This window comes from Sceloporus occidentalis, unplaced genomic scaffold (genome assembly GCF_023333645.1).
Source record: "Sceloporus occidentalis isolate IW3139 unplaced genomic scaffold, rSceOcc1.0.p SCAF_10, whole genome shotgun sequence".
NCBI classification, from domain to species: domain Eukaryota; kingdom Metazoa; phylum Chordata; class Lepidosauria; order Squamata; family Phrynosomatidae; genus Sceloporus; species Sceloporus occidentalis.
In genome coordinates, this window is record NW_028316990.1 from 34,351,201 (window position 1) to 34,374,459 (window position 23,259).

A 23,259-nucleotide genomic window follows, 5' to 3' on the forward strand; every position below is an offset into this window, starting at 1 on the left:
TGGAGGTTCTCTTGGCAAGTTTCTCCAGAGGAGGCTTGCCATTGGCATCCTCTGAGGCTGAGAGAGTGTGACTTGCCCAAAGTCACCCAAAGGGTTTACACGGCCGAGCCAGGATTCCAACCCTGGTCTCCAGAGTCCTAGCCCAGCGCTCAGACCACTCTGCCACACGCTCTGCCTTTGCTGCAATCGCTGCTTCTCCAAAGCGGCCTTCCGTTGTCTGCGGTTCCTTCTCCCTTCCCTTGGGCAATTAGCTCTGCGAGCGCAAGGGAAATGGCAATGGGAGCTCCATTGCAGCCGCCACTGTTGGCCTTTCTTGAATCTGGTTAATTGCCTGATGATGCTCAACCTGGTGGGGAAAAAAGTACATAGAGAGATCTTGCAGCACCTTTGAGACCAAATGAAAGAAAGAAGTGGGCAGCATGGGCTTTTGCAGACTTCAGTCTACTTCCTCAGATGCATTTGGTTTGAGGAGATGCATCAAATGCACTGGAAGAAGTCAACAAATCTAAGAAAGCTCACCTTGCCAATTTCTTTATTTTAGTTAGTCTCAGAGGTGCAACAAGATCAATGATTCTACTGACTAACATGGCTGTATCCTTGCATTCCACCGGTGGGGAAAAGTGTGTCTTCCTCTTTCACAAGGATTGCCTCTCCGTCCTTCCCATCCAAATAGGCCCATCCGATTGGCTTTTGTATGTATATGCAAAGGGGTCTTGTAGCACCTTTGAAACTAACTGAACAAAAGAAGCTGGTAGCAAGAGCTTTCCTAGACTTGAGTCTATTTCCTCAGATGCATCTGGGATCTAGGTATTCAGCCTTGCCCGACTCCTTTGGCAATTGGGGACCATTCTGTTTCTTCGTGTTCAATTCTGACAGCAGCCTCTTGCCCTGAATACAGGTTACACATCAAGACAATTAGATGTACAGACGACCCTCCGTATCCATGGATTTTTCATCCACGGATTCAATCATCCACAGCTTTAAATATATAAATGCATCTGAGAAAGTAGACTTTAGTCAATGAAAAACTCATGCTGCCCACTTCTTTCTTTCAGTTAGTCTCAAAGGTGCTACAAGATCTCTACATACTGATTCTACAGACTAACACGGTTATATCTTTGAAATATATATATATATATATATATATTCCAAAAGCAAACCTTGATTTTGCCATTTTATATAAGGGACACCATTTTACTCGTCACTGTATTTAATGGGACTTGAGCATCCATGGATTTTGATATCCAAGGGGGCTTCTGGAACCAAACCTCAGTGGATACCAAAGGCTCACTGTAGTCGCATCTAATGCAGTGGCTGCATATTATCAGCCTGTTTATTCGACTTGAATGTAGAAAATATAGGCAAAGCAGGCTTATACTCAGAGGGAGGAGGTGTGAAGATAGAAGGAAAGAACACCAACAACCTAAGATACCCAGACTACACAATACTACTAGCAGAAACCACAACCTGGACACAGAGATCAGGGGAAGCAGTCACTAGGCCCTGAGAGATCAGTTCTTCTAAGCCAGGCAGGTAAGCGAACATGCAGAGCATGTGGTTAAACAGTGAGCGGAGGCCCAGGGGGAGCAGCCTCTGGCGATCATGTTGCACACCTGGGCAAAACATATCCCCCCTCCCCATCTCCACAGGGAGGAAGCCAACCCACCCACCCACACATCTTCAGTAATCTGATGAGCCTTAATTCCCAGCATTTAAATCATTAGCTTTCAGGGTTTTCCCAATTAATGAGGGGAGCCAGAGTTTCACAGCGCGAACCCATTAAGGGCTTGCTAATGCGCGGTTTGATTTCACTGCCTGCAATTGAGCACATGGTTCCCCAGCCTTTAGGGACCTCAACAATTCAGGCAGGGCTCCAGGGGGATCTCCAGGCATCTCTGCCTTCGGAAAGCTACCCTCCCAGCCGTCACGATTATCTGCTGCCAATCTTTGATTTGATATCCTGATTATGCCTTTGAAGTGTGCCTTCAGTTATCTTTGCCTCTTTTCTATCATCCCAGAACTGCCCTGTCCAAATAATAAACAGTGCTGAATTAGTTTGAAATACTAAACTTGTGTATTCAAAAGAAAGCGCATTGAATCAAATGGGACTTACACCTCGGCAAGTGATTGCCAACGCGGCTACATATCGTTTGAATGTGTTGATGTTTCTACGTAGAAGCTTATTTAACTTTTAACAATCATTATAATTTTTAAATTCATGTATCTTGCTTGAATTCCTGTTGTGAGTTGCCTTGGAGAAATGTGGGGTGCAATGCAAACCAAAAAAAATAAATGAGTGAGCATAGGACTGAAGCTTACATGTCCTCTTACATTATTGTAGTCCACATGAAAACTGGGTCGTGTGTGGCCAAGCAACATCAGCGTGTGGTCAAGATGGCAAAAGTTATTATAAAGAAGCACAAACAAGTAGGAGATGCTGGAGCAGTTTGCTTTTGCCTGAGCCGACTGGGAAGCCACAGCTCTAAATCTGCCGGATCTAAGGTGGGCTGTGGGTGACAACAAGGAGCCTTGGCAGACTCACCTTCATAGGGTCACCATACATCAATACGCACTGGACAGCGATTAACAACAAAGGGTCATATGCACTGACCAGCACATGGATATCATATCTGTCCATAAGGTAGTGCAGAACCTTTGACCATACAATTTGGTCTACAAGTCGTACAGCCCCTTACCAGTGGCCTCTGTGTGTGCGCACGCATGCCTTATTACACCTCTGGGTGATATTTTAATTTTAATTTTTAAAAAATCAATTTTCTTTCCTAGCCCATGCCTGGTCAGAGAAGAAAATGTCTTTTTGATGAGGTTTTGTTGGCAGAACAAATGCCTTCCAATGAGCGAATGGCAGATGGAAGGCCCTTTCCAGTACCTTACCTAGGAGAAAGGTTCACCATTAAAAAGAAGAAGTAAAATCAGTGCTCAATCTCACAAAGAGGCAAGAGAGCGGCTGCGAAACAGAAAGGTACTATGACCTTGAGGAGGCACTCGTCGCCTGAATTCAAAAGCAGATGCGAAAGCATGAGCTGCTATTTTAAAAAGCCGTGCCTGTGTGTGTGTCTTGTCTGCGTGCGTTTAAAAATCTTTAATACAAAAGAGAAGGAAAGGATTGCTTAACTGTCTATTTCGGTTCCCTTAAAGGCCTGCCAGCATCAGGCAACGATAGTGGAGGAGGGTGTTAATCTTTGAAGCCTGTTTCCTTGTGGGAAGGGAAAACATGGGAAGAATTCAATTCTGCACCGCAGCAAAACAGCACCAATGCATGCTTTGGAAACCAGAGGCTTTAAAAAGCAGGCGCTGGCGGGCGGCTGTGGGCAAGTGTGGGTGGGTTGCTAGCTCACCCTGGCACCCAATTATACCTGTCTTCACCAGCCATACATACATAGACCTCCTTCTTCCATGCCAGGGATGGGGGGGAAAGGGAGGCAGACAAGAGCTGGGGACACAGTTTGGTGTGTGCAATTGCATGCATATGTGTTTTAGAGGCACGCTGGGAAGAGAAATCTCTGCAGTTCGGCAAGCCATGGATCGAAAGCACCATCTAATGGAGAAAACGTGTAGTGTTCCCTTCTGTTTCCTAAGATGCTTGGGTTCATCAAGGATGGTGAAAAATAGGCTAATGTTATCTTTCACTACTCTCTAAGGAACTGGAAAATATCCTAAAATATAAAGAGGTACAACTGAGCATGAACATTAGAATCATACAAGGCATTGTATTCCCCATTACCATGTGTGGATGTGAGAGTTAAGAAAGTGGATAAGAAGAGAATTAATTCATCTGAGATGTGGTGCTGGAGAAGAGTGCTGAGGGTACCATGGACAGCCAAGAAGTCAAACAAATGGGTCCTGGAGCAGAACAAACTAGAAATCTCTCTAGAAGCCAAGATGACAAGACTGAGGCTGTTGTACTTTGGCCACAACATGAGGAGGCACGGCTTACTGGAGAAAACAATAATGCTATGAAAAATAGAGGGAAGCAGAAAGAGAAGAAGGCCATATGCTAGATGGATGGACTCTATTAAGGAGGTCATGGGTATGAATTTGCGGGACCTGAGCAGAGCAGAGGGAGTCTTGGAGATGTCTCATCTGCAGGGTCGACATGGGTCCAGATCGACATGAGGGTGGATGACAACAAGAACAAATCCTCTGAGGGTGGAGGAATCAAATGATGTTGTTATGGTGCTGTGGCAAGAGATGAGAAATCTGTCAAAGTTTGATCAAGGGAACAGGTTCACTTCATTTGCTTGTAGGAAGCAGAAGAAAACAGGATGCAGAATTAAAGCAGAACACAGAAGAAAAGCAGAACAGGGGACCTGGAGGAGGCTCCTGTTGCTGTGTGCCTTCAAGTCATTTCCAACACATGGCAACCTGCATGGCAAACCTATCATGGGGTTTTCTTGGCAAGATTTGTTCAGAGGAGGTTTGCCATTGCCTTCCCCTGAGGCTGAGAGTATGTGACTTGGCCAAGGTCACCCAATGGCTTTCATGCTTGCGGTAGGAATGAAATGCAACTACTGAAGCCACTGTCAACTGCCACAAGGCTGTGCAAGCCATGTAAAGATGAAAGGTGGTGTTCAGTATTAATATGCATGACACTTCACAAAGAACAATTCCATAGTAATGTAGGATCTAAATATCCATGTACAAGAGGGAAATAGAGGCAGAGTGACAGATTAAAATATGTATTTGCTTCCTTCTTTTTCAGGGGTTTCCCACCCTTTTTTGGAAAGCAGACAAGTTGCTTGAAGGCTTTTAAGTTTAACCCAACCTTTGGACAACTGTAGTTGCAGGCAGTCCTATAGGCAACGAGATAAAAGCACTGTACATCCCATTGAATTCAGTGGGGCTTATTGTTGAATAGAAATATCCCAAATTGTCTGTCTACCTTGCTTTCCTTGGTGGGTTTTCTATCTTCTGATTGCAAACATGATTTAAATTAAGCCTTTGCTCCTGCGCTGGTGCTAGGCAAGCAGCCATATGGAGCATCCAGCTGGGGAAAAATGCTCTCGGGGGCACTACTGAGTTTTAACTTTGCAGAGAGGCAGGTGGCGATGCAGTGCTGACAGTGGCTCTTTGCCATTAAGTGAAGCAGCAGCAGATGTGATGCTGGTGTCCAGGAGAGGTGGCCAACTATCAGGTCTTAGGTGGCTGCTCAACAGTCCAAGAGTACGACTGCTGGGCAGGGAACATGATCAGGGCTTGTGAGATGTAATGGATAGAGTGCTAGGTTAGCACTTGTGAGATCCAGGCTCAAGTCTCCTATTAAAGTATGAAACTCTATGTTACATTTACAATCTGTCACAAACTGCTTTGATCATCTTTTTATCAAAAGCCAAGCTGAGTCTTCTAGGAGTAGAAGAAAAGCAGCAGGATTCTGGATTCCCTCACTCCATCATGCAAGTGAATGATCGTATCTTTTTAATGCTCTTCCATGTAAAAGCACAATGAAAACTATAAACATATTAGTGTCAGAACTATGCACAACCCCTCTCTTTGTCTATCACCAGGCAATTTTATCCTCCTTTCTTTTGCCTCTAGGCAAACAACAGAGAAACCAGATCCTACTCCCTGCAAGGATAGATTTGTGCCAGGGTCTGGAGCTGCTGATTCACAGCTTAAAGCAGATTTAGTTGGGCTGCAGCTCCCAGCAGCCCCAGCTATCAGATCCAATGGTGAGTAATGACAATGCAGTACCTCTGATGGGTATAATTCCAGCTCCTGGTTAAAAGCATGTCACCTCCAGCCTACAATATCAAATTCAGTCAGTCACAGGTTGTGCTTCCTTGTTCTGGCAACATCATATGCCATTCCAGAGCTAGCCCAAGACCTTTTGCTGCCATTCAATTTATAGAAACTGGGAGATGAATAACTGATAGCAGAAAAATGCCAATAGAATAAAGAACAAGAGAATCTGGAGAAGAAATGATGAATGGAAGAATCTTTTTGAAGAATAACTCATTTTTTCATGACTCGACTGAATATGTTTTTAACCAGCACATTAACACCACATCGCTGTCCTTCTTTCTGGGTTCTCTGCGGCCAACCATAATTGAATATTGCAACCAAAATTGCTCTTTAAATTGCAGAATATATATTTGAACAACAATACAACAAATTATATATTAAATTTGACCCACTGAAACATTTGGGTGCATATCTATGTCTCTATGTGTTTTACACACATATATAAACACACATATATATGCTCAGTGACCTACCTAGCTATCAATATCTGTCTGATACGCACATATATTTCAGCAGAACTGGAATTCATCCACAAACTACAGTCCTTCTGCCAGTTCATCTCCACGCACAAAGACGGGTTTCCCATGCCTTTGTGCACTAACGACCATAGTTAAAACTGGACCTGCTGCAACTTCATTTCCATAATCAAAGGATTTGTAATTTGAATTTGACATCCTCACATACCAATGGCATATATATATGCCTGTGCCTGGCTTTCCACTCCAGCAAATGCATCTGAGGAAGTAAACTGAAGTCTACCAAAGCTCATGCTGCCAACGTCTTCATTTCAGTCAGTCTGAAAGGTGCTACAAGATCTCTCTACATACTGATTCTACGGACCAACATTGGTCATATCTTTCAATTCTATCTTTCTCTGTTATACAAAGACACTCATTTATCTAAGCATATATATATATATATATATCCACACAACCACACAACACACACACATATATTCATCTAAGCATATATAGAGATATATAGATATATTTATATATAAATATTAACATTTACCTAAGCATAGATATGCATATATTTATGTATATAAACACACACACACACATATACATAAACAAAGATATTTATCTAAGCATATATATATACACACACACCTATATATATATATATATATATATATATATATATATAAACATTTATCCAAGCATATATATGTATACATATATATGTGTGTGTGTGTGTATAAACAGATTTATTTAAGCATGTGTGTGTGTGTGTATATATATTTGTATATATAAATATATTTATATATAAACGCATACGTTTATCTAAGCATATATATAACCATACACATTTATCTAATATATATGTGTGTGTGTGTGTGTGTGTGTATATATATACTATATATATTTATATATAAACACACATTTATCTAAGCATATATATGTGTGTGTGTGTATATAAACACATTTATCTAAGCATATATATATATATACACACACACACACACACACTCTCTCTCACTCAATGACATATCTATCTATCTGAGGCGGAACTATAATTGCTTCCCGTGTTTCCCGACGGAGCCTAAATAACGCCGGACCGTTGCTTTGGTCCGTCGCTTTTTGTCTTCCCCATCCCCTTTCAGGCGCTGTTTTCCTATTGGCCGGCTTCCTAGGAGCCACGCCCCCTTCCAGGGCCAGGAAGGGCTGCTCCGATTGGTCCAGCGGAGAGGAGGCGGGAGGAAGAGCGATGAAGCCGCTTCCGGGTGTGTGGTCATGGTGACCGCGGTTGCCAGGTAGACAGCGGAATCCGGGGAACGGCGGGGGCAGCTGAGTGTGTCGGTTCTCAACCTTTGGTCCTCCATTTGCTTTGGACTTTATATCCCAGAAGCCTCAGCCAACTTGGCCAGTAGTCAGGAATTGTGGGAAATGTAGTCCAAAAGGGCCAAAGATTGGGAATCACTGGCAGCAGGGAAAGGGTCGAATGGGGGCTTGCAGCATTTGAAGGTGCTGAGCTAGGAAGAGGCTAAAATGGGCATCCAAATCCCTGTGTAAATCTACAGCGCTATGTAAATAAAGTATAATAATAATAATAATAATAATAATTTATCATGAAGCTTACTAACTGAAAGGGACCTAAGAGTCCTAGTGGACCACAATTTGAACCTGAGCCAACAGTGTGATGCTGCAGCTAAAAAGGCCAATGCGATTCTAGGCTGCAGTAATAGAAGTATAGTGTCTAGATCAGTGGTTCCCAACCTGTGGGTCGGGACCCCTTTGGGGGTCGAACGACCCTTTCACAGGGGTCGCCTAAGACCATCGGAAAACCCATATTTGCATGTAGCAATGAAAATAATTGTATAGTTGGGGGTTGCCAGAACATGAGGAACTGTATAAAAGGGTCACAGCATTAGAAAGGTTAGGAACCACTGGTCTAGATCAAGGGAAGTACTGTAATAGTGCCTCTCTCTATAGATAGATAGATAGATAGATAGGCAGAGGATGGGGGACACCTGGATAAGGAGACTATGTATGAAAGGGATCTAGGTGTACCAGTAGACCACAAGTTGAACATGAGTCAACAGTGCGATGCGGCAGCTAAAAAGGCCAATGCGATTCTAGGCTGCATCAATAGAAGTATAGATCAAGGGAAGTAATAGTGCCACTCTATTCTGCTTTGGTCAGGCCTCACCTGGAATAACACTGTGTCCAGTTTTGGGCAGCACAGTTTAAAAAGGATATGGAGAAACTGGAGCCATGTGTCCAGAGGAGGGCAACCAAAATAGTGAAGGGTCTGGAAACCATGAATCCCTATGAGGAAAGACTTAAGGAGATGAGTATGCTTAGCCTGGAGAAGAGAAGGGTAAGAGGTTAAGGCCCCTTGCAGTATTCATGGGGTGCATCTATACTGTGAAAATATTGCACCTGGACACCACTTTAACTGCCAGGGCTCCATCTCACAGCGTCCTGGGTGTCGTGGTTTTGCCAGGCACCAGCCCTCTATGGAAAAGAGAAGGCTGAAGACCTTGTAAAACTACAGATCCCAGGATCCCATAAACTGGAGCTTTTTAGGACCAAAACACACTGCAAAACACGCACAGCCTTCTGCACAAATGATCGATTCTGCAATAGACGATTCAGAACTGTGAGCTGTCTTTCTTTAGTAAACTAGATTGTGTAGCAGGGAATATCTTTTTTAATTGGTATCTTACTCCTCGGGGTGGAAATTAGACCTCTGCGAAGTTGGGGGAAAAGCGAGTTTAAGAACAAGTTGGGTTAGAAACTTTCTGAAGTCCTAACTGCATTCTCCTTTTTGCTGTTGAGCGAGTAGATGCTTGTTGTGTAGTGATGACACACTGAATCATACATTGGGCAACTTAACTCATGTTACGTAACTTGTTTAATGAATAGATATTACAGCTCTGCAGGTGGCTGAGAAAAGGGAAAATGCTGCTTGACAAAAGCGGAAATGCTGTTCGATTGATTCCTTAAGATCAGATAGCAGAGGACACAGTCAGTCATCCTCCCCTGTATTTATTAATAATTAACACTAGCAGCATGGAGGATGTAGAGGCCACATAGGCATCAGAATCGCAGAGGTTCAAGGAATCAAGTGAGAAATCAGTCTGAAACACACTGCAGAAATAATCCAGTTTGAAACCGCTTTAGCTGCTCTGGCTCAGTGATAGGGAATCCTGGGAATTGTAGTTTCATGTGGCCCCAGAGCTCTCTGACTTAGAAGGCTCAATGTCTCACAGTTCTCAATATTCCCAAGCATTGAGCCATGGCAGTTAAAGCAGTCTCAAACTGGATTATTTCTGCAGTGTGTTTTGGACCATAGTTAATAAAATTTAAGCCTAAATACTCTGAAGGCACAAGGTCCCATCCAAATTTGCAAGCTAAGCAGGGTCAGCCCTGCCTCTTGCTTGGATGGGAGACTCCCAATGAATACCTTGTAGGCAAGGATCTGAGGGAGCACAGCCACACTTGACCGTCTGCCCAGCGAGCCAAGCAAAGAGCGAAAGATAATCTGCCGAGCGAGAATTGAATGTTCTTCTAGGAGATTATTGGTGAGGCCATTCTGAAGCATTAAGTACATGTTAGTACAGTCCAGCTCCACTCACATTAATGGGAGTTCTGCCATGGAGTGCAATGCAGTTGTACTCTGCCCTAAGTAGGGGTATAAAAAGCACTGGAGAAGACAGCCAGAATCGTCCAGGCCATTGTATTCCCAATGGCCATCTACGGATGTGAGAGCTGGACAGTGAAGGAAGCAGACAGAAAGAAAATCAACTGGAGAAGAGTACTTAGGATACGATGGACAGCCAAGAATACAAGCAAATGGGTTCTTGAACAAATCAGACCAGGGATCTCCTTGGAGGCTAAGTTGAGACTATCGTACTTTGGCCACATCATGAGAAGGCGCAGATCACTAGAAAAAACAATAATGCTAGGAAAGGTAGATGGTAGAAAAGAAGGAAGACCACAGACCAGATGGATAGACTGTCAGGGGGTTTATGGGCAAGGGCTTGCAGGATCTGGGCAAGGCAGTGGAGGGTTGGGATTCTTGGAGAGGATTCATCCACAAGGTTGCCATGAGTCAGAGTTGACTCAAAGACAGCTAACGACAACAAATGTAGTATGTGCATTGCAGGCTTGTAAATAGCTGCTTGCTTGGTTGCCACTGGCCTGTAAGAATTACCTCTGTGCAACTGAACAGGAAAATTTTACCAAAGGAGGGGTGTGCATGTGGTTTTCTCCCTTTCAAGTCCCATGACTAAATCCGTATGTGTGGGCAGGCAAGCTGGTAAAAGACATTTGTGGATTAGTCATGTGTTAGGAGCTTACAACAAAGTTGACTTTGAGGCAGTCAACCATGGGAGTCATAGCTCAGGATATAGCAGAGGCTTTGGTGCATAAGGCACCAAATTCAGTCTCTCACGCCTCTGGATGAATTGGATTTCAAAGAGCAGATGCTAGGAAAGACTGTAGAGAACTGGTGTCCGCCAGAAGAGTTGATACAGGGCCAAGATGATGGACCAGTGATCTGACTTAGTACAAGGCAGTTTTATATGTTCGTAGCTGTATAGCCTGTGTGCAAAAATATTCATGGGGACTACAATTTCCAGAACGCCCAACAGCCATTCTGTCTGAAGGATTCTGGGCATTGTATTCCAAGAAAGTTCCAGCTCTGGATGGCAGGAGGGTGGAAAATGAGTAGCTATTATCACACTGCGTAGCCATCGTCCTTTTTGGTTATCAGGGTATTTCAATTACAGTAGTCCCTCCACATTCGCTGGGGTTAGGAGTGAAACACAAATAAAAAAACACTGTTCTTTTTACCTGAGAGAACACCTCTCTAGGGATCTTCAGGTTCTCCAAAGCAATTCTGTGGTCAACATCTGCCAGAGGCTTATCATAGAATCATGCTGGAGGACCGATAAATGCCTAGAGAAGTGTTTTCTCTAGGAACTTCTAGGTTCTCCAGCACAAATCTATGGTCAGCTTCGGGCAGCGTTGCGCTGGAGGACCTCGAGATTCCTAGAGAGAACATATTAATCCAATTCGCAAATAACCCAATGCGCAAAAGGGAAAACAGCAAATGTGGAGGGCCAACTGTACTCCATCCAAGAATGGTTCTATAACGGACTGATATAAGAGGATAGAAGGGGACATGATGCAGGAAGAAAATGTGCCTCTGAATGCATTGTCCCCATTCTTCTTTCTAAATTGAAGCGACTTTCCCAAGCCGCCCATCTGTAATGTTACAGAGTCTTTCTAAGGCTGGCCTTGAGCCCTTTAGCCAGTATTGGATTGACTTGGCAGCCAGCCCTAGCCTTATTTAAATCTGTCATTCCTCTGTCAAAACCTTTGAGACAGGATACCAATGTAGGACACGCTGCAGCGAAGGCAGGCTTTTCAGAAAGGTAGGAACGGTGTATGTGTGTTTGTGTGTGTGTGTGCATGCGCTTTGCACCGCAGGGGAGGGTCGACCCGCTAAGGCCTTGTGCTATTTTTATACAAGGAGAAAAAACTGAGAGGTTTATGTTTCTTGCGTTTCTTTTTCTTAATGGTACCTTTTCAGCTCTCACCCGGCGACGGTTTCTATATCACCGTCTTTGCACCTCTCTGCCTTGATCCCAGGAGTGGGTCTGACTTTCTAAATGTGGAGCAGAGGGGCGATTTTAATGCAAATGAGCATTCTGATCCCGGTCTTCCAAATCTAACTGCAGCAAGACCTGCTTTGAGTTAAATTGCATGTGCTGAAATCTCGGTTAAAATTCATTGTGTCAGAATGCGTTTGGAGAACTGTTTAAGCTCCGGTGGGTAGGACTGGTAGGAAACTGTTGCTCCCTAGCCCCCCACAAACTTTTTTTTAGGGGCTATGCCATTGGCATTCATTTTGCAAAATAGGTCTACCTTAAATGCATCATAGTACCTTTAGCCATGCAATTCTGTCTCATTAGCTTGGGGCGGTGGAAGACTTTCGGTTTACTTATTATGTTGATCTGAACTAACCAAGAGATATGTTAATCAGTCAGAGATATATTTCATTAGCAATCTTGCTTACATCTGGTCATGCGAATTAACATATAGCATGGCTGCTAACAAATGTACCATGAAGGAAAATGATATCCTTCTGCATTTGAATCCCTATGCGACAATGCCTTGATCATAATCTGAGGCAAGCAAAAGTGAAGTTTAATGAAAACTTCTTTTTATCTCTCAGATGAAAACAAATATTTTATGGCTTGGGGACACTTTGAAACACAGAGATGATGGTAATATTACTGTTGCTAGTCTTGGGTCTAGGAGCCCCAGCCATGAGTCAGGACATTGTCAGGTCAAACATGAAAAACTGTATTTCACTGTACAGTAGAGTCCTACCAGTGATCCGGGCTTAAAGCCATCTTAACTATGGATAAAACTATGGATAAAGTCATAATTAACATGTTCAGTACATCTCAATTGAAATCTATAGCCTTTTGTAGGGTTTTGGGCTATGCGGCCATGTTCTAGAAGAGTTTATTCCTGATGTTTCGCCGGCATCTGTGGCTGGCAGGAATAAACTCTTCTAGAACATGACCGCATATCCCAAAACAGCCCCCCTCCCAAATAAAACCCATGAATGCTGACCATGAAAGCCACATCAACATCACATTACACAATCTTTTTCTGATCTTCTCATTGGCTCTGTGAGGTAGGCCAGTATGGATTATCTCCATATTGCAGATGAGATAGTAGCTACCTGTCTTAAGCCCAGAACAGTCTATTGCCAATGAAATGCCCCAGCCTCTTAACCACAATGAAGAGATCACCAGTAAGCTGCTGTTGTACATCAGCATTCCCAAGATGCAGTGCTCTGAACAGCCAGCTCCTAAACATGCTCACATGGAAGGAAATCCTATTAAATGTCCTTAGTTTCAAGGAGTCAGAACATTTGGCTACTTCAGAATCCTTGCCAGCTTTTTCAACTGTCTTAAACTGGGAGGATGTTATTTATTTGTTTAAGGGATGAAGAACCTTCCTCCAGAAGAACCTCCACTTGTTGATGGATTACTACTTCTCTCCATCTTGCTTTCATCACGTTTCCAACTAATGTAAGGTTAATAGGGACTCGAATTCAGCATTATTTGGAAAATTAGTACGCAGAGGGAGCTTGTAGCACCTTTGAGACTAACGGAAAGAAAGACGTGGGTAGCATGAACTTTCGTAGACTTGTGCCTACTTTCCCATGCATCTGAAGAAGTTAGGTCAAGTCTACAAAAGTTCATGCTACCAACTTCTTTCCTTTGGTTAGTCTCAAAGGTGCTACAAGATCCCTTTGCCTGTTGCTTTTACACACTAACACAGCTATGGCTTTGAATTCTACCATCATTTGGAAAGTCTCAGGTTTCTCCAAACCTGTGCTAAAGGATATGAACACTATTCTATCAAAGTTAAAAGCACTCAAGATCCATCAAATCCAGTATGTGCTTGAAAAGAGGGTCCTTGAAAGCTCCTTAACTTTGTGCAGTGTTTATACCTGGCGTTTGCTTAGTGCCTTATAGCCGATCAAATCCTAATTTCCCTGTTGTGCCTTGCCTTTGTAAGCGGCTCATTTTATTTCCTCACATAAAGCTAAAATGCAGAAAACTGAAGACGGTTCACTTAACAATACATCTGAGTGATCACCTGTGCAGCGCAGTGTGAAATGGAAATGGCTCTGTTGTACGTATGGCAGCACCAGACCGCCTTTCCAGCTCATTCCTAGCTTTTCCTCCTGAGCAATGTTTGCATTTCCACGGGTGTTTTTGGATTTTGTTGCTGATTGAATATTCTCCCTGTAGAAGAGTTTAGTCTCTAAAGCAACGAAATGGAATTCCTTCACCTGGCGCCATGGTTAGCTGAGGCAAACCTTTCTCCAGACCCAAGAGTTCCAGGGTGTGGTAAGGCATTTTCTCTGACTGTGGATCCCGAGACTTGTATCACTTGGGCCCAGCAGTTCACAAGGTGGTTTATCACTTCTGCCCCCCGTTTCCCCTTCTCTGTTCTGTGTATGTGATTGCCTTCTGCTTTTAATTGGCGTTTGTCTCACATTTGTGATACCAGCAAATATGTACATTATTGATATCATAGTGAGAAAGATAGAGTTGGCGCTTAACCCCTGCTCCATTTAATTGGAAACACAGGTGGTAAAGGCAGACAGACTGAAGGTACAGTGGGAGCAATAAGTAGCGGAAGAGATGCATTCAAAGAAAATTCCTCCCATCCCAGGGAAAACAGCTTTGAAGAAGCTAATGTGACAACTCTCTCTCCAGCAAAAGCCCAGCCAAGCAAAGACTGAGCCTGCTCAGCCACAGACCTGAGTATAAAAAAGGGACGGGAGCAAGCAGTGGAATGCTCTGCTTGAGTAACTTACGTTTTATAACAGAGGTGGGAATTGTGTGTCCTTCCAAATGTTGTTGAGTTACAACTGTCAGCCATTCGATGTGCTGTCTAGGGCTTATAGTGCAGCAACAGTTTTGCAGTCCATGGTTCTATCACCCAGTGGCTTTCATGGCCAAGTTGGGAATTGAACCCTAGTCTCCAGAGTCATAGTCTAACACTCAAACCACTATGCTGTAAACCAAATCCTTCCTAAGAACAGAATTTATGACAAGAGGTGCTAGGTCTGTAATAGTTACCCCTGCTAAACAGCCTTTGTATACATTATGTGACAAAAAACCCAAATGGCTTCCAAAATTTACACTAGAAAGGGAGTGGTAGCCAGTCCCAGGTCTCTCTATTCTTGCCTGCAGAGCCAGTGCTGTGAGTGTCAATAATGTTGGCCAGATGGACCAACTCTGACTCTGCTTCATAGCAAAATATGGAACTGCCTTATGCTGGCATGGCCCATGACATCCTTTGTTGTCTACTTAGACTGGCACAGCTTCTTTTGGGAGCTTTCTCATCACTTCCGATGTGGAGTCCTAGAAATAGAAATTAGAAATACTGGGCATTGAACCTGGGATCTTCTCCATGCAAAACATGCTGTACCAGTGGCCCTCTCTTTTGCAGCAGGAAAGGCTAGAACATGATGCAACAGGTTGGACCAAGAGCTTAGCATGTCATGTTGCTAGTCGTCTTGCCTTGGGCTGTGATTACATAGCACAGGTGTGGAGGTCAGGGTGAGGAGGCACAGGATTCAGCACCTGGAAAGCCATAGTTTTCTCTCCCACTTTGACAAAATGCAAGCCATCAAACCCTTGAGGTGCATGAGTAACATTTTCTGAAATTTCCAAAGCTAGGAAAGGTCAGAGTAGGCTTTCCAGTAGATAGCATTCTGCTCTCGACTCGAGTCTAACCCAAATGTGATCAACTTTGCAAAATGGGCAGTTTTCCCCAAGCAGGGTAAACTTTGCAACATACACAGTTTATACAAATTTGCTTCAGGTAACGTAATGGACAGTTACGACTAGTCATTCATGTCAAAGGACTACCATTACCTTTTAATGTACATCGGTTGCAGAATTTCATTTTTTTTCTTCCTTAGACTTTTTTTAAAAGAGAGAGCAGACACAGGTTTGGTCTTAAGAGTTTACAAACACAGTTAACTTGTTTTTAAACCCTGGTTTAACTGGTTTCACCCTTTGAAATCAAGAATGATCATCTAAAGAGGCACACAGTGAAAATACCCCTGTAGTACTGGCCTACTTGGGCTGCATCACTTCAGAATGGGACAGAATGGGAATGCTTTTGTCTGTGTGTCTGAGAATGCGCTGAGTAGCAAAACACCTTGAATCGGTTTTTTAAATGTGTAGATGCGCCTACCTTTTATTAAAAAAGGAATAGTATTTACTAACTCTTTGTACGCTACAGCATATGTATATATTGAGGGATGTTGATTCTTTTCCTGTACTCCACAGCCATTGCAGAGTCTTTCAGAGATAGCGTACATCTTCCAATTAATTGGGTATTCATTTTGAAAACAAATACCAACTGGATGCTGCCTTTCAACCAGATAGTTTTCAAGCTTGTCTACAAATAAATACTTTTGTGAATTAAAAAGAAAATACACAATGATCACTCCTTCCACCCTGCTCAGTAAAACCAACGCACACTGTTAAATTAATATATAACCACAAATTAGTTCAAACAGCAAATCACGAGTAAAAACAAAGGTTTTAAATTGGCATCTAAATGAGATGGCCAACAATGTGCCTTGGGAAAGCCTTCCAGAGTCTTGAGTGCAAAACCAAAAGAGGCTCTACATGGTTTAGTACATGTGTTTGCATTAAAACACTGGTTCTGTAGAGAGCTTTAAAAGTTACTTGTTAGATCTTCTCCTCCCATAAACTGACACTGGCTGTGCTGACTTGGGGATGCTGGGAGTGGTGATGCTGGGACTGGAGTCAGCCAAGCACTGTCCAACCCAGCTGCTGCTTTGTCACTTATGTGCTGATATACATGCTGCAAAATAGGATGTGGTGATGCTGCAAAACTGTACTATTTAGTCATGTGCAAAACTAGTGAAATAGTTTGCAAACACCCATCTTCCATCCTGCTTATTTCTTCCAAATCCAGGCGGAGTGGACAGAAAGCAAGACTTATGGGTCTCACCTCCACAGTCGTTCTTCCGCTGCTTTTTGGTAGCCTGGGGATCTTTGGTCTTTTCCGGCTGCTGCAGCGAATGCGGGTGAAGGCCTATCTCAAGGATGCAGTGGTGGTCATCACAGGAGCAACTTCAGGACTCGGGAAAGGTAAGTCTATGAGAGGTTTGGCATAGGAAAGGAGGAAGGCAGCTTGCATAGAGACAGCATTCTGCCCTGGGATTCTTATTCTTATGATTACACTCATCCTGAATAGTTTGTCTCTTCTTCACCCATCTTTCTTTGCATCAGTTTAGCAGAAGCTGAATTGTCCTCCTTTGAGATGCAGAATCTAAGTTGATGCCACCTCCTCCCACCACTGTTTATTCACTTTGACACATCTACTTAAGTGTGGCAGCTTCTGCACTTGCTGTCCTCATAAAACAGTTTCTTGTCACCCAAGTGTATGTGTCGAGGGGGGAGCCTTACTTTAGTTCACCATCAGAGGCTGTGGAATTAACAAAACTATTCTGGGAGGAAACATCAAACTACCAGCGTCTGTGGGAAGGGAGGTTAATGAACTGTTTTTAAACACCTTCTTTGAGGACGACAGAATTGTTCTCAATCTTAGCAAACCAAGAAATATTGTCTGGTAGGGGCCAGCACTCTTGATATGGACATAAAGAAATGTTGCAAGAAATCAGGTGTTGATCTAACTCTCTCGTATTAGCCATCTTCAGCCCTGTGAAAAAGCAGGACCCAAATGTCATGAGTGAATAGATAATTCTGTAGTGTAACTTGTGTTCCTGGGCTACAAACATGGGGTAGATCTTCCTTAGACCCATCTCTGTTTAACCTGCGTGGAAGCATTAATCTACATTTTCTTTTCACGTGGCATGTTTTCTCTCCTGTATTGTTCTGTCTTGTCAAGAGTGTGCCAAAGCTTTCCATGCTGCTGGGTCAAAACTGGTCCTGTGTGGCAGGAATGGGGAGAGGCTTCAGGATCTTCTGAGGGAGCTCTCTTCCAGTGCTGACCACCCAAAGAATGTAAGTAGGCCTTCTGGCATAACCTTCACTCTTAGGGAGGCAAAGCTGATTTGGCCATGAGAGAGAGGCAGACAAATAGATGGGGAGGGGGATCTCAGGAGTAAGTGTCTTACTTAAAGCATTTTGCTCCACCTTGGAGCTAGCATTTTAAACACTGATGGCCAGAGTTAAACTGCTGAGCCTCGGGGCCAAATCTCAGGTGGCCAGACCTTCTCCCTCAGGCAGTTGTTAGATGGTCCCCTAACTTTTGAACATCCTCCTCTTAAAAGGTTGAAAGGCCTTTCATACGGTTTAATAACTTGAATAACAGTAGTAAGGTAAAATATGCTGGGCTTTTGGGTACCACCATTTGGCTTTTGGCCCTGCTGACCACTGTAATGCAGCCCGAGAATTGCTCTGAATTTACTCCTCAGACTTTAAAGAGGAGAGTAGAGAAGCCAATGGCCAGCACCCCATATTGTGGAAGGGAGGCTATAAATCTGTTACACACTTGTGAACAGTGCTTAATTTACTCTGTTGTGTGACCCTGAGTTCTAGCATGCGCAGAGAGCCAAACAGTTTTCTCTCTCCAAGATGACCTAATCTTATAATCATCTTTTCTGGAGCCTAGGATGTCATGTGTACACATATCTGATTTTATTATCTTAGTATCACTCTGAGTGAGGGCAGGGTAAGGATCATTGTGTGGGGATAGTCTTTCTGGGGAGAAACAGTTAAAGCACTCACCTCAGGATATCAGAAACAGAGGGAATGATTAGTTTCTGCCTTGGTTGCTGTTAGTGCCTTCAAAGTGCCTAACAAAATAGAGGACCAAAATAGATGCACTGTAAAACTACCCAGCGAATTCTGTGGCTGTGCAAGTTCAGATACACCTGACTCCTGTCCACTCCCCTTTTAACAGCCCCATAAACATCACACCGTGATCTTTGACCTCTCAGACATCAAAGCAGTAGTTAGTGCTGCCGAGGAGATTTTGAAGAGTGTGGATCACGTGGATGTCTTGATCAACAATGCTGGGATCAGTTACCGAGGCACCATTGTGGATACAGTGGTGGAAGTAGACCGAAAAGTGATGGAAACCAACTACTTTGGCCCAATTGCATTGACCAAAGGTAAAGTTTAACGCATCCTTCTCATTTGATTTTTATTCTATTTTTACTAAACTTTCACACTCCAGAGAATGCAGCTGTGACTGTGCAACACTTGCCTTAACTGAGTGTTGTGCTGAGTACTGCGCAGATCCTCCCCGTTCTGGTGGAAGGTAGGGCTTGCCAGGCCAAAGGACCAGGATTTCTTCTGAGCATAAGGAAGATGGTGTCATTCGCTATACCCTTCTGGCATCTTTTTTCTGTCTGAGCTTAGTTGCCATCATCACCACAGTACTGTTGTGAGTACATCTCGTTCTGAGCAATCCCCATTGATTCCAAATACTTTGGGGTAGCTTGGTCTTGAATGGCAATTAAGGTTAGAAGATGACTGTCTAAGAAAACCTCTTTCCATCCTTTCCTCCCACATCTTCCACACTTGTACCCAGTTTAGTTATTTTCAAGCAATTGCAAAGATAACTCTCCTGACAGGCTTTGACACTCAAAAAGTCCTTAACCTCCCATTGAAAGCTCTCCTTGACTTGGAGGCCAAGCTTGCACTGTCATCTTTCTTCACACTGGAAGAGCAAAGCAGGTGGGCGTCATAGAACAGATTTTGACAGCCGATCGCCTGCCTCCTTTTCCTTTGCAACATTTGAGGGGATGGGGACACAGGGTTCACAAAAGAGAGATGGGTCGTGTTGTTGAGATTGATTCTAGAGCAGAAGCCAGGAAGAAGAAACTAGCTTCTCCTTGGATCCAAGAAAACATTGGTTCTCACAGCAGCATTCTCATCCCCTCTCCAGCGCTTCTCCCTTCCATGATCAAGAGGAGAAAAGGCCACATTGTAGCTATCAGCAGCGTTCAAGGCAAATTTGTGATTCCTTTCCGTTCTGCATGTAAGTATTTCCTTTGTGAGTTTTACAAATAACACTTTGCTCTTGCCATTGGCTTTGGAAGTTTCAACATTCAGGAAAAATTCCAGGGGCACAGTCTCAGAGATACAGATGTGGCTTTGCATCCTAAAAGCCTTTTTAATTTTCTCCAGAGTTCTCATTTTATGAGGGGTCAGGATAGAGGGATGCCATTCTTAGTGGTTAAGATGCTAATTCTGACGATCGGAACGTTGGCAGTTGGAGGCCCAAGTGCCGCATGATGGAGTGAGCTCCCATCACTAGATCCAGCTTCTGCCATCCTAGCAGTTTGAAAGCATGTAAATGCAAGTAAATAGGTACCACTTCAGTGGGAAGGTAAAAGCATTAGGTGCAGTCATGCTGGGCACATGGCCACCAGAGCTGTCTTCGGACAACACTGGCTCTTCGGCTTTGTGACAGAGATGAGCATCATCCCTAACGTTTGGTTATGACTAAACATTCATGTCAAGGGGAAACCTTTACCTTTACCTTTTACAGGACTGTTCAGCAGCCGCTACGTCCCTAGTCTACATATGCTGAGCTGCAGCCAAGTATCCCAAGAGCCCAGACACCAAGATCCCAGGGAAACTTGGAAACACAGCACAGTGGAAGTGGTTGATCACATTGCTTGCCTCAACAAAGGCAGGCTACTTTACAATAGGTTTAATTTATTTGCCATGACTAATAGCCATTTTTCTTGGGCATGCAACACACAGCCCTTTTGATTACTTTACGTAACAGAAAAGGAGTTTGGCTGAGAAAATCAGCGTCTGAGCCTGTATCCTTTTTGCATTTTCCAGATGCAGCCTCCAAGCATGCCATCCAAGCCTTTTTTGACTGCCTGCGAGCAGAAGTGGAGCAGTATGGTATTGATGTGACTGTTGTGAGCCCTGGCTACATTCAGACAAACCTGTCACTGAATGCCATAACAGCAGATGGATCTCAGTATGGAGGTGAGAGCTGCCTTTGCCTGTGTAATTTCTGTGTCTGCTGATACATACAGAGGATCATTGTGCAGAGCATGCATTATGTGTGCCTTCAGGTTGCCTGTTGACTTATGGCGACTTCATGAATGTCAGAAGGTTTTCTTAGGCAACAGCTACTCAGAGGTGGTTTGGCCAGTTCCTTCCTCTGATATATAACCTACAAGCACCTGGTATTCATTGGTGGTCTCCCAGCCAAGTGCTGACCCTGCTTACTTTCCAAGATTACATAGGACCTGGTGCCTTCAAGGTATTTAGGCAGAGAGAGGAACAATAAAAGAAAGTCACATTGCCAGAATATTTGGGAGAATATCATGGCCAGAACCCTATGACCTTTTACTTTGCATGTACCTACTAGAAGCACTAAGAAACAATTACTGAATTGTTAATATGTACATTTAGGACACTGGCAAAGGTGCCCGATGCTTATTGAGACTGATGCAGAGCAAATCAGTCTTGTTGTGCATCAGGAAGTTTGCCAGCTCTACTACATAGTAATATAACAGCAATCCTGTACTGTATATGGACATTGCATAACTGCCCAATTCTAATTCTGCAAGGTGAGGCACCTGCCCAGGGAAGTTACATTTTTAGACTACAGCTCTTTAAATCTTCCAGCTGGCTATGGGATTTTAGGAAGTGGGAATTTTTTGAGTTGCATTCTAGCATTACCTAATGTTCAAGACGTTCACTTGTCTTTTCTTCTGTCAGTGATGGACAAGACCACCAGCGGAGGCAAGGCAGCTGCAGAGGTGGCCCAGGTGGTTCTCAATGCCGTGGGAGAGAAGAGGAAGGAGGTGCTGGTGGCTGGCATCCTACCTTCATTGGTGGTGTACCTCCGAACGCTCTGCCCCAGGCTCTTCTTCACTATTATGGCCTCCAGAGCCCGAAAGGAGAGAAAAGCCAAGGATTCCTAGCCTTGTTTGCAGTCTCACTTGTCAAATTGTTAACTGCAAGCAAAAGCGAACCCAAGTATTTGTAGGGTTCTGTGGGAAGCATGAACATTTACATTTTCCTCTTTCCCCTGGGTGAAGAGTTATATCCAGCTGGGAACCACCCAAAGATCAGCTGTTGCATCACCTGCAAAGGGTTTCCTCAACTATTGGAGAGCTTTTTTTTTTAAACTGCAAGAAGGGAGTTCTGTGCCCTGAAATTAAAACAGGAGCTGTGCTTCTAACACACCTCGATTTATTCACGCTGGGCTTTGTAACCTGTCATTAACAGTTCAGTGATCTTAAATGTCTGTTAATGTCAATGCATTTAAGCACTGCGGATGGAAATAAAGTGCAAGTTCCCTCTTGCCTTTCCTAGCTGTTTTGTGAAGAAATGCATGCATTTGCAGGCTGCATCTTTACCTGAGCTTGGAAGCAGTTTGCATTATGCATGTTTGCCCTGCTACCCTTTCTACATTTTATACAGTAATCAGAAACAGAAGACCGCCACCATCATTCCTAGTGTTTGTGAAAGCAGCGTAACAGTGTAAATTCACCTGCACAAGACCTTGTTCAGGGAGAAATAAAGAGCTAGTGCTAGGTAGGGGGTTTACAAGAGACCTGTGACATCAGAAGCAGAAGACATAAGTTGTGTTTGCAAGAGTCATGGTGATGGGGAAAAGACAAGACTCCTTTGCAGCCAAACCTAACTCCCTAATTAAAACGGACAAAACTAAAACCACTCTGTGTATGTTTATTCTCTTCATGGTATAATCAGTTGGATTTGGTATTCAAGCAAGAATTCTAATAACTTGTGCCTGAATTGTGATTTGTTTATGTACATAGAAACCCACAAAAACATCAATGTGCTTCCACAAGCAGGTCTCATAGTGGCTCACCTGTCTCATCCTGCCGACTACTAAAAACTTTACTACAATAAGATGTGTCCCATGTGCTAAATACAGGCAGCTGCACAGACTCCGCTTTCTCTCCACCCCCCACTTCATGAACTCAGAGCAGAGGTGGGTATTTATAGGAACAATATTTCATGAATGTTCAGTGTCATAATGGGGACTAGAATAATGCTAGTCACATTTGCCCTTTCATTGAATGTTGGCACTGAATTCTTCTCTATACAGGGCCCAGGGACTACCCTTTTGGAGGCTTACTCCTGGTATTGGACTCATTTTCCATTCAATTTAGCCACCTTGGGTCCCACTGCAGGAGAAAAGGACCATAAAAATGAAATGAAACCTTTCTGTACCCTTTCTTCTGCCAACTTACATTACTTGAAAAGTGGAATCTTTCCATAATTCATTAATAAACCAGCACATGTGGTTTGAGACTGCGTTATTATTTCTGTGTGTCACATTTCTCCTTCCAGAGCACTTTCCATACTGCCAGTAAGACAAAACAAGCAAAGAGCTGGTCCCTTCAGTGATCGTACCCTTTAAAGTGGTTCTTGCATACTTTGGGGGGGGGGGGGGAGGCATCACCTGTTGCTATAAGTACAACCATGCAATA

At 43.6% G+C, this 23,259-nt stretch overlaps 1 protein-coding gene across 8 annotated transcripts; it reads left to right on the forward strand.

Annotated features, from left to right (window-relative positions):
* Positions 1-7,442: 7,442 nt before the first annotated feature.
* Positions 7,443-23,059, forward strand: DHRS7B (dehydrogenase/reductase 7B). Of its 8 annotated transcripts, none has more exons than XM_089540645.1 (8): positions 7,503-7,519; positions 11,604-11,650; positions 16,770-16,945; positions 17,706-17,821; positions 18,723-18,933; positions 19,713-19,805; positions 20,621-20,773; positions 21,515-23,059. In XM_089540645.1, exons 3-8 carry the CDS (start codon positions 16,795-16,797, stop codon positions 21,718-21,720), a joined length of 930 nt encoding a protein of 309 aa, XP_089396771.1. In that variant the 5' UTR covers positions 7,503-7,519; positions 11,604-11,650; positions 16,770-16,794; the 3' UTR covers positions 21,721-23,059. The 8 variants fall into 8 exon arrangements, with proteins under 8 accessions (XP_089396765.1, XP_089396768.1, XP_089396771.1 ...); XM_089540638.1 differs by lacking the exon at positions 7,503-7,519 and adding an exon at positions 14,054-14,216 and having other exon boundaries at positions 11,600-11,650; XM_089540639.1 differs by lacking the exon at positions 11,604-11,650 and having other exon boundaries at positions 7,443-7,519.
* The last annotated feature ends 200 nt before the right edge of the window (positions 23,060-23,259 follow it).

Bases quoted from the DNA above. Each gene is read 5' to 3' on its own strand.
- DHRS7B (XM_089540638.1), top strand. From the start codon at position 14,080: ATGGAATTCCTTCACCTGGCGCCATGGTTAGCTGAGGCAAACCTTTCT. The intron at 16,946-17,705 runs GTAAGTCTATGA...TGTCTTGTCAAG, and splicing joins AACTTCAGGACTCGGGAAAG to AGTGTGCCAAAGCTTTCCAT. The intron at 19,806-20,620 runs GTAAGTATTTCC...TGCATTTTCCAG, and splicing joins GATTCCTTTCCGTTCTGCAT to ATGCAGCCTCCAAGCATGCC.